At 41.9% G+C, this 14,198-nt stretch overlaps 1 protein-coding gene across 2 annotated transcripts in view; it reads left to right on the top strand.

Annotated features, from left to right (window-relative positions):
* Positions 1 to 14,198, top strand: part of RMND1 (required for meiotic nuclear division 1 homolog) — a 40,633-nt gene that overhangs the window by 4,570 nt on the left and 21,865 nt on the right. The window contains exons 2-5 of one of the 2 annotated variants that reach the window (XM_039240963.1): positions 1,223 to 1,740; positions 8,263 to 8,371; positions 10,115 to 10,190; positions 13,125 to 13,164. In XM_039240963.1, coding sequence (XP_039096894.1) covers positions 1,237 to 1,740; positions 8,263 to 8,371; positions 10,115 to 10,190; positions 13,125 to 13,164 — 729 coding nt within the window. In that variant the 5' untranslated portion in view covers positions 1,223 to 1,236. The remainder of the gene's footprint in view (positions 1 to 1,222; positions 1,741 to 8,262; positions 8,372 to 10,114; positions 10,191 to 13,124; positions 13,165 to 14,198) is intronic. The other variant, XM_039240964.1, reaches the window with a different exon arrangement.

The raw sequence follows: 14,198 nt of genomic DNA, 5'->3' as shown, positions 1-14,198 counted from the left end.
CAGGCCCCCTCGGCTCCTGTCTACCTCGGTACCAAACATAGGTTTCTTATACATCGGACCATGTGAGTGTCACGTTGCAAAGCTGTGGCTTCCCCCTACCTGTACACACTTTTGCCTTACTTACTGCCTGGCGACCGGCTCCTTTTCAGTCCTAATCTCCCGCAACTTACCCCCTGAAGTGGCACCCTGGTTGTCAGACAAACAGCACTCTGTACTCAGACTGTTTGATTTGATGATCCCTCTGCCCTTTTAAAGAGACCCGGTTCAAATGTCACCTCTGTCACTATGTCCTACCCACCCGTCACCCGAGATGCTCTCTTCTCTTGGCCCCGTAGCAATTGGTACATAGCTTTGTTCTGAACTTGCCACATTATTGTGTTTCCCCAGCTAGACTGAATTCTGAGATCCGTGATTCACTCTTATATCTCTAGCACCTAACACGAAATTTTCCTAAATTATTAGTATTGTTTGCCTATTAATAGGCTTACCTTTACAGAACAGTTATTTTATGATGATGTAAGTGGGGGAGATTATTTACATATGCAGTGTGTGTCCTTTGGACATCTCACATCCCTTACCCCCACTAACAGACCCAGTCTCAACCTGAAAAGCCCTTTCCCGTTCAAGAAGCAGCTGGAATCTTTCTGAGACCGTTTCCTGACTCTTGGTGTGGAAGTGGGGGAGCTCCTAGTGTGTTCCCCCACCTCTTGTACTGTAGCTCTTTCGTAGAACCTAAGACCTCTTCCGCTGAGTTATACTGAGCAGCTGAAAATGCCCATCTCCTCCAGGAGACCATTAACCCCTGATGGCAGGGACACTGCCCTTTCATGGCCCTAACTCACTGTTGAGCTCATTGAATAAATTTTGAATAAAGGAATTTAGAAGTAGAGATTTTTTTTTAAATGGTTCAAATGCTAACAAAGTAAGAAAAGAGATCCCATCACCATTTTTCTTTTTTAGGTCCCTGTCATGTCACTAGCTTTATAGTGTTGTAGTCTTCCAGAAAGGCCAGAGGCTGATGAAGGGCAAGGTGGGGGAAACACTTGTGTTGATTTTCTTAACCTCATACTCAACTTAGGCTGTATTGACTTGACTTAAGGTGTATTTGTTTTGCAAATGTTTTTACAGAAATATGCTTATTACCTAGGAAAATACTGTGTATGTTTGAAAGCATTACAAGAAAAACAAAAAAGCCTTGAACTTCTAATTCTTTCTCCTTTAGCTTGGGATGTGGCAATGTCACCCAGACTTTTCAGAGCCCTGGCCGGATCTCACTGTGTTTTATCAAAAGTGTATCAGTGCCCAAGACTTGTTCATCAGACATTAAAACCACTTAAGGACTTTGGGACTACGACGTGCAGCACCGTGACAAGAAGTCAAAACTTGGATTTGTTCTTTCCTGAGACAGTGGCGGGCGGTTCAAGTAAGTCCCAGGTCCTGGAAACAAGTCAGAAAATAACAAATACAAACATACTGTCTCCATTAAGTGCTGCACATTGCCAACATGAAAAAGTACACCTTCCGACCAGGAAATCTTTTAGTTCTCACAGGAAAGTGACTCACAAACCAAGTCTATTAGGTTCTAAGTGGTTTATAAAAATATTAGAGCGGCATTACTCGTCTGTATCAACGGAAACAGTTGTTCCTAAACAAGATTTTCCGCAAATCAAGAGACCACTGAAAGCATCGAGGACCAGGCAGCCATCCAGGACCAACCTTCCAGTCCTCTCTGTAAATGAGGTAAATGTGTGATGGTGGCTTTCTGTGTCACAGTCCTCACTTGCACTGTAACCTAGTGTCTGTTACTTCCTGTGAACATAAGAGAGCTGGCCACGAGACCTTAGAAGCCTGATGGTAAAACCTGTCTTACATGTAATAGTTACTTATTAAATTAGAAAGGAGAGAAGAGAGGCAAAGGGATCTTTGATGTCTGTGGTCATCAACATTAAAAATGAGAATTGAGAATACTTAAAAAAATCAGGCCTCTGAACTTTCAGAAAACAGAGTAGAATGTCTGTCTTAAAATCTTCATTCTGAGGAGCACCTGAGCATGTTTAGTTTGTGGGGTTTTATTTTGAGAGAAACCACATAAGTGAGCAGGGGAGGGGCAGAGAGCACATGAGAGAGAATCCCAAGCCAGCGTGGAGCCTGATATGGAGCTTGAACCTACAAACCATGAGATCATGACCGGAGCTGAAACCAAGAATCGGATGCTTAACCAACTGAGCCACCTAGGCTCCCTGTAGCTCCTGATTTTTTCAATTGTATTGTTTAGCTTTGTGATCATTTGGGAAATTTAGTATTTAAGTGACAGATATCATGAAATCTAAAAACCTAAATTCGTGGCTGATCCAAGAGAGGGATCTCACTTTTTTTCTTTTGTTACAACTAGCAGCACAGAGAATAATCGTCACTTTTTTTCTTTCCTTTTTTTTTTTTTTAATTTGAGAGAGAGTGTGCACGTGAGCAGGGGAGAAGGGTAGAGGGAGGGACCTGCAAGCAGGCTCTGTGCTCAGCACAGAGCCCGACATGGGGCTCGATCCCACAACTCTGGGATCATGACCTGAGTTGCAATCAAGAGTTGGACGCTCAACCACCTGAGCCTCCCAGGTGCCCTAGTAATCAGTTTCTTAATGAAGAGGCTGACATGGTCAGAGATGTCACTTTTTTAAATAAGTTATTGATTATAAAACAGTCTCAAAGAGGCATTATTTCTTTGGGCTGTCCTTAGACTTGGAGGCAATTTTCTTGAATTCTAGGTTGTGTGTGTGTGTGTGTTTTTTTAAAGGATTTTTTTTCGGCTTCCAGGAAAGGGTTTGAAGTAGATTTTCAAAATTTAATATAGTTTTAAATGAGATAAAGCATTGCATTTGAGATGGAGCAAACAATTGACATGAACAGAGAAATTACCTGGTACGAATAATCTAGATGAACATTCAGTTCTGAGAAACCCAATGATTAAAGAAACAAGGGAATCCTCCTCAGTCATACATTTTTTGTTCTTTAACGGGGAGAAAAAAGAAAAACATAAAAATGTTTTCTGAGAAATTATGGTTTTCTATCACTGAATTTAAGGAATTATATATTTGCTGGGCTCTCATAGATGAGATATTATAGAACATAACAGGTGAGACCCCAGTTGGAATTTTGCAAAAAACAAACAATATGTTGTCTTTCTGAAAGCACATGGAAATAATAGAAAATGTTATGCTTCCAACAGCATTTAAGTTTATTTATTTTTTCTTTAGTAATCTCTACACCCAGTGTGGGGCTCGACCTCATGGTCCTGAGGTCAGGAGTTCTGTACTCTTCCCAGTAAGCCAGCCAGGCTCCCCGGGAACATTCTTTTGATGATCTTACTCTTCACAAGCGAACGCAGGCTTGCTGTGTGACTAGGGACTGTATCCCCAGGGCCGAAGACTGGCTTTTATCTGCCCCAGACAGAGGGCCACCCCATTCCCACATGGGCATCCTGGGGCCGGCGAATCGTTTGTGGCTGGATGACCCTTTATCCCGCTCTGGACAGAGACGGGAAGGACCCTGCTTTGCACCAGAGAGCGGGTGTGCTTAGTGTCATTCGCCACACTTGCTCCTGACTCACCCTCTCTGCCCAGCCACGCAGCGTGCTCCCGGGACTGACTGGGTGAGGTGGATCACTACCCTCTGTGCTGGATTCAGACCTTTGCCCAGTGTCATTTGCAGAGATCATAGCGTACTCACACATTCAGCCCACTTGCTGTTGGCTCAGGGTTTATCATGGCAGTAACAGTGTTCCTTGTTGGTGTGTCGTGTCTCAGGAAGCGCTTGCTAGAGGATGGGAGCCACTGCTCGGAGCAGCACGGCGACGGGCACGCCCTTGTACTGCAGAGTGAACTGGTGGGTGATTATTAATTGTTGGTTGGTTGGCTTTTGGTTTTTTGGTTTTTAGTGAAATACAATAGAAAGCATCAGAGCACATTGCTGATGGTGGAGATAAATATTGTTTTGTGAACTTTTTGTGTCACTGGTGTGTGTGCCCGTATGCATCTGTGTACTGGGTGGACAGAAGGCTTTCTCGCCACGGGGCAGAGTGAGGAAACTTGAAAGCTAAAGCTTTGTCCTGGGAATGTAAAATGTATCTGTGTTTTGTAACTTTCATCTACAGTCTGTACACAACAAGAAAAACATGCATTTTTCTTTTTGTAATTTAGAGGCAACATTACAGTAATGCATTCATTTTCTACAGTACTAGAATGTGAATAAAAATAAACTTTCTTTTTTAAGAAGAGTGTTCCAGCAGAGCGTGTGATGAGCTGAAACAAGGATTGTGTATAGATTTCTAGCCCCATCTGCTGGGACCTGTTTTCTGTGGCCAGCAAAGTGAAACATATTAAAACACAATGGCTTTCTTGGCTTTCAATTTTAGTTTTTTTTTTTTAACATTTTAAAATAGAAAGGCCTAAATTTAGGTGTTAAATCCAGTAACTATTTGAGGTTGGTTTGACACATCTACTAAAGAACAAATTGTTGATCCCTGTCCTAAAATCTGAAATTTGTGCGTGCTCTCTGTATATGATTTATTATAAAAATCCAGAAAAAGACGTATGAAAACAAAAGCTTCTCACAATATATCAATGTAATTAATAGGGAAACAACGGGACCACAACACACTCCATGGGCCTCTTTCCCTTTACCAAATGGATTTCAGTGCAGTCTTGAAACTTAAAGCAAAGGATACAAACCTAGAAAAAGGTCGGTCTAACAAATCAAACTGAAAACCTTTGTGAATCATTAATTAGTGGAAGAAGCCATAACTCACGGAGAGACCGAGCCCAGGATGCTTGAGGATACAGAAAGTAGTGTGGCAGTCCGTGTAAGCTCTGTGACGCTGGCCAGAGCTTGGGGCCAAGCTAAACAGGAGACACAGTGACAATCTTCAGAAAGTCTGCAAAAATCCTTGGAATGGCGAAGTAAAAGCAGATTGTGTTTCAAAATTTATTTATAATTTTTGGACTCAGAATGTATTTTCTCATGGAGGTGGTGATTGAATGCTTTGCCTTGTCCCACCCTCAAGAGTGCGCCGGATGGGTCTGCTCAGCAAGGAACCATGGCGAAGCAGGCAGGGACGTGGGCGGGTGGGGGGAGTGGGGGAGGGACTGCGTGGGCTGGAGAACTGGGACCCCCTCCTCAGCTCCAGCTGATTATTGCCAGATCTTCCACGTGATCAAATCTTGGTGGAAACCTGGATTTTGTGTGAAATCTCAATTTGTTGTTAATGACGAATTCAAATCTTAAAAGCGCTCCCTGGTCAGGGCGCCTGGGTGGCTCAGTCAGTTCAGCGTCTGACTACGGCTCAGGTCGAGATCTCACAGTTTGTGAGTTCGAGCCCCGCATCAGGCTCACTGAGGGCCCTTTTCAGATCCTCTGTCCCCGCCTCCCGCCGATCCCCCGCTCACACTTTCTCTCAAAAATGAATAAACATTTAAGAAAAACAAAAAAAAAAACTATATGGGTCAGCTTTTGAGTTGGCTAGTACTCTGAGCTGCCAGTGTACAATTCTGATTCTCGAGACAGGTGGCCTCTGCCACTTTCTGTACAGTTATGGGAAGATCCTCTCCTGGATAGTTCTTGGACCCAGGCTCCCTGGTCTCTTTATCTCTTATCTTTTTTTTTTTATCTCATCTCTTTGCCTCCAGCTCGGCTTCCTCCAGCCCAGACCGGGTGTGTCAGCTTCAGTAATCACAGAAGTAATTCTGACATGAATCTAATATTCCGTGATTTTGCTTAGCAAGTTTCAGTAAATTTGTTGGGTCTCCTGCCCAACAGCCTGCCCACCTTGGCCGTACCTGGTTCCTGCTGGCAGGATTCCTTTCTTTCCTCCAGCTTAATCTCACATCCTGACAGCTCTTCTAACGCCACGAAACCTTAAGAGAACAGATAGTGCTCGAATTTCTAAACCTTAAGCACATAAGTGATTCCTGTACTCCAGCAACTGTACTCAGGCTGTGTGGGTGCCTACGATTTGTGTATCAGCAGTTGCTTACCTTCGTAGTAACTCTGGGAATCCGCTTACCAGATGCCTGCCTGGAAAAGGACAGTGAACTGCATCCATTTATCCTCACTTTTAGCAACAGTTTCTCCTTGACTGACTTTGCTTTTTTTTCTAATTGAGATAAAATCATTTTGCTGATGAGTAGATATTTGATTGATTTTAGGTTTTTCAGTTTGTGTGGTTCCTCAGGGCCTCTGTTTATTCCTCTGCTGCTTTTTAAGTCACACATGAGAGGGGCGTCCGGGTGGCTTAGTCGGCTGAGCGTCTGACTTCAGCTCCGGTCATGATCTCACGGTTTGTGAGTTTGGGCCCCACATCAGGCTCTGTGCTGACAGCCCAGAGCCTGGAGCCTGCACTGGATTCTGTGTCTACCTCTCTCTTCATCCCTCCCTGCTCACACTTCTGATCTTTCTCAAAAATAAAAACATTAAAAAAAAAAAAAAAAAAAAACCAGAATGGCATAACAGATGGAAGAAAAGGCAAAGCAAGCTTAGGCCATTTCTTGAGTTAGGGCCAGGAATTAGGTGACAGAAATACTACTTTTCTGAGATTTTGTACTAGGAACATAACAGAAAGGGAAAGAGGTTAATGGTGACATGAGTAAATCCTAGGAGTAAATTTTGATTTAGTGACTCATAAACCTCTTCACGAGTGGTGGGCCAAAACACCATATGTACCACATGACCATAGAATCACTCATGTTCTGATCGGAAATACAAAACTGTGAACATGTGAAAATTCAGATGTAAATTACTTGATAAACTTTTTCGCCTCCATACATTTTGATGGTTTAAACATACCCATAGGGTAATGACTAATCTAACCGTGATTGGCCATTTGCGCTAGCCATGGTTCTGAGCACTTGACACTCACCAGCTCGTCTAAACTTCACAGCAGTCCTCTAAGTAGGCATTTTGTCATTCTGATTTTTTTAATATTCAAATTCTGTGCTGAACTCTTTAACACCTGTGTCAACAGCTTTTGAACTTTATTGACTTCATCCCTAGGAGAAATGTATTTTACATAGTACATACTTAGATATAAATGACAGAAAAGTTCATAAAGTAACATTTACCCTTACTATGACTAAGGCACTGTAATATTTTCTATTTTATTGTGTTTAACTTTTTTTTAAGCTGGTTTGGGCCAGCCAAATCGGTAGCGGGATTCACTGATGGGTTGTGACTTAGAGTTTGACAAAAGTTCTGTGCTGCGCCATACTGCTTCCTGTGTGTGTGCCCGTGTGTGCGTGTGCCCCTGTGTGTACTCCTGTGTATGTGCCCCTGTGTGTTTGCTCCTGTGGGTTTGCTCCTGTGTGTGTGCTCCTGTGTGTGTACTCACTGTGTGTGTGCGCTCCTGTGCGTGCACTCCTGTATGTACTCCTGTGTGTGTACCCCTGTGTGTGTACTACACAGACATACACCATGCAGGTGTGCACGTGCGCACGGACGAGACCCCACGCACTCATGACACCGGGACACATTCTCAGATACGCAGAATGTTTTATTTAATGTGAACCAGAGTAGAAAGTTCTGTACTTCATTTATAGATTTAAAGTAATCTCTGGGGGCTCCTGGGTGGCTTGGTCAGTTAAGTGTTCGACTCTTGGTTTCAGCTCAGGTCATGATCTCACGGTTTCTAAGTTCAAGCCCTGCACCTGGCTTCATGCTGACAGTGCAGAGCCTGCTTGGGATTCTCTCTCTCACCTTCTTTCTTTGCCCCTCCCCTGCTTGTGTGCACATGTGCTCACTCAGTCTCTCTCTCTCAAAGTAAATAAAAACTTTTAAAAAATTATATAAAAGCTTTATAAAGGCTAGCAGCAAATTATGAAATGACCTTAAATAGTAATACTGCTTTGTAAAAGTCACAGCAACTCAGGTTTGGAGAGACTGGAAAGATCATTCCACCCAGGCCCATGTGATGCCTTAATCCTCTCCGTATCATTCGTTCAAGGTGTGTTTGCGGCACCACCACGGGGAGGGGGCGGTTCTGTTTTCTGGGGAGCCCGTCTGTCTTTTTGGTGGCCGGTGGGAGAACATCCTGTCACGGATTGGGCTGAAATCCATCTCCCTGTCTATAGCTTCCTTCTCTCACCCTTACCATGAACCTTTGAGACGTTTGACAAAACTCTCAAGTGCTCGCTTTTGCAAAACGGAGCCCTGGAAGGCGATAGTCCTCACAGACGCTTGAACCTCTCAGTAACTCATGTCGTGCTAATCTCGCCGAAACAGGACCTGATGCACTGCACGGCGTTTGCAACTGCCGAGGAGTATCATCTCGGAACTCTCGCTCAAGACCTGGCTGCCCACGGATATGTTGAAGTAACAAGCTTGCCTAGAGGTACGTCTTCTTGAACCTGGGCCAAATATGTTAAAATGTATCAGAAAAAAATGTATCAGAAAATCATTTTCCTGTGACACATCTTAAATATTCATTTGTTTACATTCCATTTTCTATTTAAAGGATGGTATCACAAAAAAGATGTTGAGTCTGTATACAAATGACGAAGAAACTAAAATGTATTTATAGAGAACTTAGTTCTCAGATTAAAACCAGTATGATTTTTTAAGGTTTACTTATAGGGTCACTGTGACTTGGGACAATCAAAGGCCACATCACCTCATTTCTGTCCTGTTAAAAAGTTGTTTAATTCTTACAGAAGAGCCATGCAGTTGATAAAAACTTTTGGGAGAGGCTTTAAGGAAAAATTTACTAGCATAACTCAATACTTTAACAAAATTAGCTAAAAGAGGAATACAAAGAATATTAAAAATTAGAATCAAAATTAATAGGATTTTAGGATAGTATCAGGAAGGAGTCTTGAAAAAATAGCCTGTTTTATGTTAACATTTAAGTAACTTGGAACACTCTGATGGAAGTCCATAAACTTACTACAAAGAAGCAAAAATAGGTTGAAGACCTCCCCGCTTCATAGAAAATTCTTCTAAGTGTCATTGACCCCATAAGAAGCACTTGAAATGTCACTGTGCCCCTTCAGCCTTGGTGATCGGAACAGACTCTATGTGGTTTGATGGCAGAAACAAGCATAATTGACTGAGAAAAACAGAACTATGTCCAGAGCCCTGAAGATAAATAGTTTTCCAGGTGTATCCTTGGCTGATCCCAAAAGCTGTCAGTAGGTTGACCTGTGCGTCACCCCCTGGAGGGCTTCTAATACCAGTCCTCTGCCTCGGGTCTCTTCCATTTCAGTTGTATTGCTCTTGGCTGCGTAGGTGAACTTTGCCTTCTGGAGGATGTAGTGCTTGGGGACGTTAGAGCTCCCCCAAAAAAGGTAATTTGGGATTTAGTCTTTATCTGAACCCCCCATTCCCCAACCTCTACCAGGAGCTCTGAAGCTTTGTGGGTCCAAATTTTAGGTTAAAAAATTATATATAACTTTTTATTACTAATAATAGTATATACTTATTAATTGATACCTTAAGATATAATTTGTTATAGAATATTAGTAGACTTATAAATATTAACTGTATTAATATATAAAGTACTTACTGATGAACGTGTGTATTAACTTATATTTAATAATATTTAAAAGGTTCAAGTATTTAGTTGGGTACAGCAATAGTTCTCATGATTGACTCTGAACCCACGTTTTGAAATGGTCATTATCTTTGTGTCTGTATGTTCTGTTGACTCACACTTTATATAACTTAAATTCATCAAAATGAATAGTTTGAGAATATTAGCATATTAATAACATATTTAAAGGAAAAGAATTTTGTAAATGTAATTCTTGAATCTCAGTTGTATTAAAACTAAGACTTTACTAGTTTTTAACTTGACTAATGATTACTGAATGAAAATGGCTGTCAGTGAGTAGTTTTAAATAGTATTAATAATAGTGCCACCGATGTCTGAATGTTTTGTAAGAGTAGTTTTTTATGGTCTTTTCCTTTTCATATATTAAGTACTTTCAGAAACCTAAAGAATATGGGTAGAACATTACAGAGCGCTTAGTGGGATATGAAGGAATGATCATACGTACTTTACTAAAAGTTTCTAGGTGACTTGTAAACCTTCTAGGTCCCTTTATGGTGATGGCCTTTCACTTATTTTAAACCACAGATGCAGCAAATATTTTGGTGATGGGCGTGGAACATTCTGCGAAAGAAGGTGATGCTGGAACAATATTCTTCTTCAGGTAAGAGCAGAGGACAGCCCTACCGGGAGATGGTCTTGTGGTCAGATAATGTGGGGTTCGAACTTGCAGGTGTACCCCTCCCTTAATAGTAAATGTGCTCAAAATTTACCTGTGATTTAAATTTCGCCTTTAATTGTTAATTCATCTAGGGGACTTTGTCAGCTTTAGGAATGTTCTGGGGAAGCCTCTTCTACCACAGATAATTTTTCCAGGGCTTGCCTTTATCTGTAAATCTGAATTTTTGTTTATGAAGAATACGTAAAGTACTTTGCCTTCCATTCTCCTTCAGTGCCCCTTATCGGACTCATGCTACTACCCAGCTGTCTTTTCTTCTGTTCTCCTCCTTCTGCAGCTCTTTTGTTAAACTTTTAGACCATCTTACCTCTCCAGAGACTTTAGCCTGGAACCCTGACTCACATATACTTTATTCCTTTCATGTAAAGGAATAAAATTTGCTTTAATACCAAATTCTCCAGGGTAGCTGAGTGAGAATGGTTATAAACCACTTAAAATAATTTCATATTATCCCCACAGCTCTTGAGGAAGGTCTGTTACTCCCTTTTTACAGCTGAGGAAACTGAGGGTGAGACAGATTCAGGGAATAACCCACAGTCATGGGACGGTCCTGTGGCAGAACAGAAACACGTAGAGCCTCCAGAAGAACCCAAACTTTGATGAAATGTGTGTGATACCAGTCTTTATAGTTGACGATAACTGGGAGCTCCAGCTTGGTTCCTGCCAATGTCTTACCTTCCCCTTTTTTTAAGTTTTTATTTATTGATTTTAAGTAATCTCTACACCCAGCATTTGGCTTGAACTTAACCCCGAGATCAAGAGTTGTGCATTCTACTGACTGAGCCATCCTGGTGGCCCCACCTTACTTTCCTTTTTTAGGTAACTTAGGAGATAATCAAGAGTTCCACATTCAGTCCAAGTAGAATAGCATCTCCTTTGACTCAGGTGAGGAATGTGGGTGTCTGAGGGCCTCAGATCGGCCCCATCCAGTAGAAATACAATGCAAGCCACAAATGCAAGCCGCGTATGTAATGATACATTTTCTAGTAGCCACATGTTTGAAAGTTAAAAAAAACAAAAAAAGATTTGAACACCAGTAACAATATATATTGCCCAAAATTAATTTTAATGATGTGTTTTGTTTAACCCAGCATATCTACGATGCTGTCATTTCCACACATAATCAGTAATTAATGAGACTTTTATACTCTTCACGCTAAGTCTTTGACACCCAGTGTGTGTTGTACATTTCCAGCATCTCTCCGCGTGGACCAGGCACATGCAAGTGCTCAGTAGCTCGCGCGGCCTCTGAGGCCACACCGCACGGCACAGCGAGCAGAGGGGGGCCCTGTTCCCAGCTCCTCTCCTCTGCCTAGAAGTGACACTCTGAACTGCTTGTGCTCTGCTGTGGCTTTAAGTCGCAGTCACATCCGCTTTCGATACCATCCAGTGGCTGATTGCCGCAGCTTGCTGCCCTCCCCCCACCCCCCACCCCCACCTTCTTGCCAGCCTATAGGCGGGGTCACAACACTCTCTTGCTTCAAATTCTGTGGCACTTGACCAGACTCCTGTCACTATGAAAGATTGGCTCCTCCCTGCTTCTCCGACCTGTTTGCCCAGTACTTGCCCACGGCCACGGCAGACAGTGAGCCGCTTGTTCGGAGGAGCTGCCCTGCTCCCTCGCGCCCTCTCCCTGAGCCCAGTGTGTCACTTCTGCTGTGTTGCCGCCTCTCGTTGGCTCATTTGCCGAGCCCTGCCTGTCTGTGGGGACCGTGTCCGCCCATGTACATCCGAGTGCCACTCCCACTCAGGGCACTCACCACGTGCCACTGCACTCTGAGGCCTGTCTGTCAGTCTTTTCTAACCTGGGAGTTCCGTGAGGATAGGAACCAGACCGTACTCATCTTTGTGTCCCAGATGCTGAGCCCAGACCCGCACATATGTAAGCGTTCACTTAGGAAATATTTGAAGGATGAGGAGTGCCTGGGTGGCTCAGTTGGTTGAGTAATTTTGGCTCAGGTCACAATTTCACAGTTCACGGAATCAAGCCCCGCATCGGGCTCTGCGCTGACAGCGTGGAGCCTGTTTGGGATTCTCTTCCTCCTCTCTTCTGCTCCTCTCCTGCTCATGCCCCGTCAGGCACACTCTCAAAAAAATTTTTTTTTTAATTTTTGAAAATAAAAAGGAATATTTGAAGAATGGTAGGGGGCCACCATGGTTTTACCTGTCTTTCATTTCCACCTTTTGTTCCTCCAGGAGAAGAGTACTATAACTTCTCTCTCTCTCTCTCTCTCTCTCTCACTCTGTCTCTTAATTACTACCAAAAACAGTTCAGTGTGTCAGACTTCAGGAACCGAAACAAGTTAGACCTTAAATTCGTTGAAAACCAGACTAGACCCAGAGGCCACCTGTGGCTTCACTGCTCTCCAGGCACTGGAAGGGTGGGCGGCATTATTCCATGGGTGCTCTTAGCCGTCTTTGGCTCTAATTTATATCAGTCTCTTCATTCTACAACTGTTAAAAGCATGATCCTTTATTCTTTTCATAGCAGAATCTGCCTAATGAAAGCTAAGACGGGTCTCACAATTTTCCTTATTCTGATTTCTGTACATCAGAATTGAATCAGGTATGAAACAGTCTAGATACGTGAAATTATATAATATTATAATAAGAGTTATTTATTCTGCAAACCCATGAGAGAAATCTTGAATTTGGGGGAGCTCACGTTTTATCAAAAGCTCAATAATAGCTCTTGTTTTAGCAAGTCATCTAGAAACCATAATGTCAAATAAGTAATCACATTTCTAAGAATTGCCTTTTGGATATATTCTAGAAGTTACCTAAGCATGGCTTTACGTAGGGCCTTAAAGAACATATTCCACTTTTAACTTAGTTGATTCTTTTATTCTTTTAAATCAGAGAAGGAGCTGCTGTGTTCTGGAATGTGAAAGACAAAACTGTAAGTATATATAAAGTATAAAAGTATAAAAAGTTATTTTTCTAAGAAAAAATTTGTTAATTAGTACTCAGTAGTCTGAGCCACTGGAAGGTGAATTAACAGGTAATTCCCAACTTACGTGCTCTGCATTATGTGATATTGACCCTAGCACTTTTGTCTTCTAAAATGATTATATTTTGGCTTATAAGTTTCCTCCATTTTCCATCCTCTGGGCTTAGAGTAATTTGTGAAGATTGAGAACAATCCAAGCTATACTGCAGACAGAAAGAAGTTATACTTTGTACATGATAATCTACAAAGTGGGTGACAGTTCACTGGAATTTGACTGCACTAAGGTCTAGGAGTTTTCTATTACTTACTCACAGGAAACAATATCTTCATTATCTCAATCACAGTTTGTTTACTGTAACCTTTTTAGAGGCAGTTTGATAATACAGATCAAAGCTATATATTTGACTCAACAAAGTTTTACATCTAGAATGTTATCCAAGGGAAGTAACTGCAGTTTTGCCTGATGAATGATGTACAGAAATGTTCGTCGGTGTACTGTTTACAGTAGCAAAATGAGAAATAACCAAAGTACATAGTGGTAGGAAGTTTGTCAGATACCTCCCTAGGTTATATTGCAGTTCTTAAAAATTATGTAGAAAAATATCTGTTCTAATTAAATTTGAAAAGCAGATTATAAAATATAACCATTATAAAATCAGAGCTAGTTAAGAAATAGGCCTCATAAAATCCCACTTTTACTAAAAGGAAATAGACCCCCACTACACACACACACACACACACACACACACACACACACACACACACGGCAGTGGTAGGTGGGGTTTCTGGAAGAAAAGGAAATATAAATGACTAATACATATAAGAAAAATTGGCTATTTGAAGTGGCGAAAATATAAAAGGCTGATAATACCCAGTATTTTTTATTTTTTAAGAATGTTCTGCTCGGAGGACCTGGCTAGCTCAGGATTAAGCATCCAACTCTTAATCTCACCTCAGGTTCTTGACCTTGGGGTCATGAGGTT

The sequence above is a fragment of the Hyaena hyaena genome, unplaced genomic scaffold (genome assembly GCF_003009895.1).
Source record: "Hyaena hyaena isolate Hyena2069 unplaced genomic scaffold, ASM300989v1 scaffold_184, whole genome shotgun sequence".
Lineage (NCBI taxonomy): Eukaryota > Metazoa > Chordata > Mammalia > Carnivora > Hyaenidae > Hyaena > Hyaena hyaena.
This window is presented reverse-complemented; position numbering and strand designations above follow the sequence as displayed.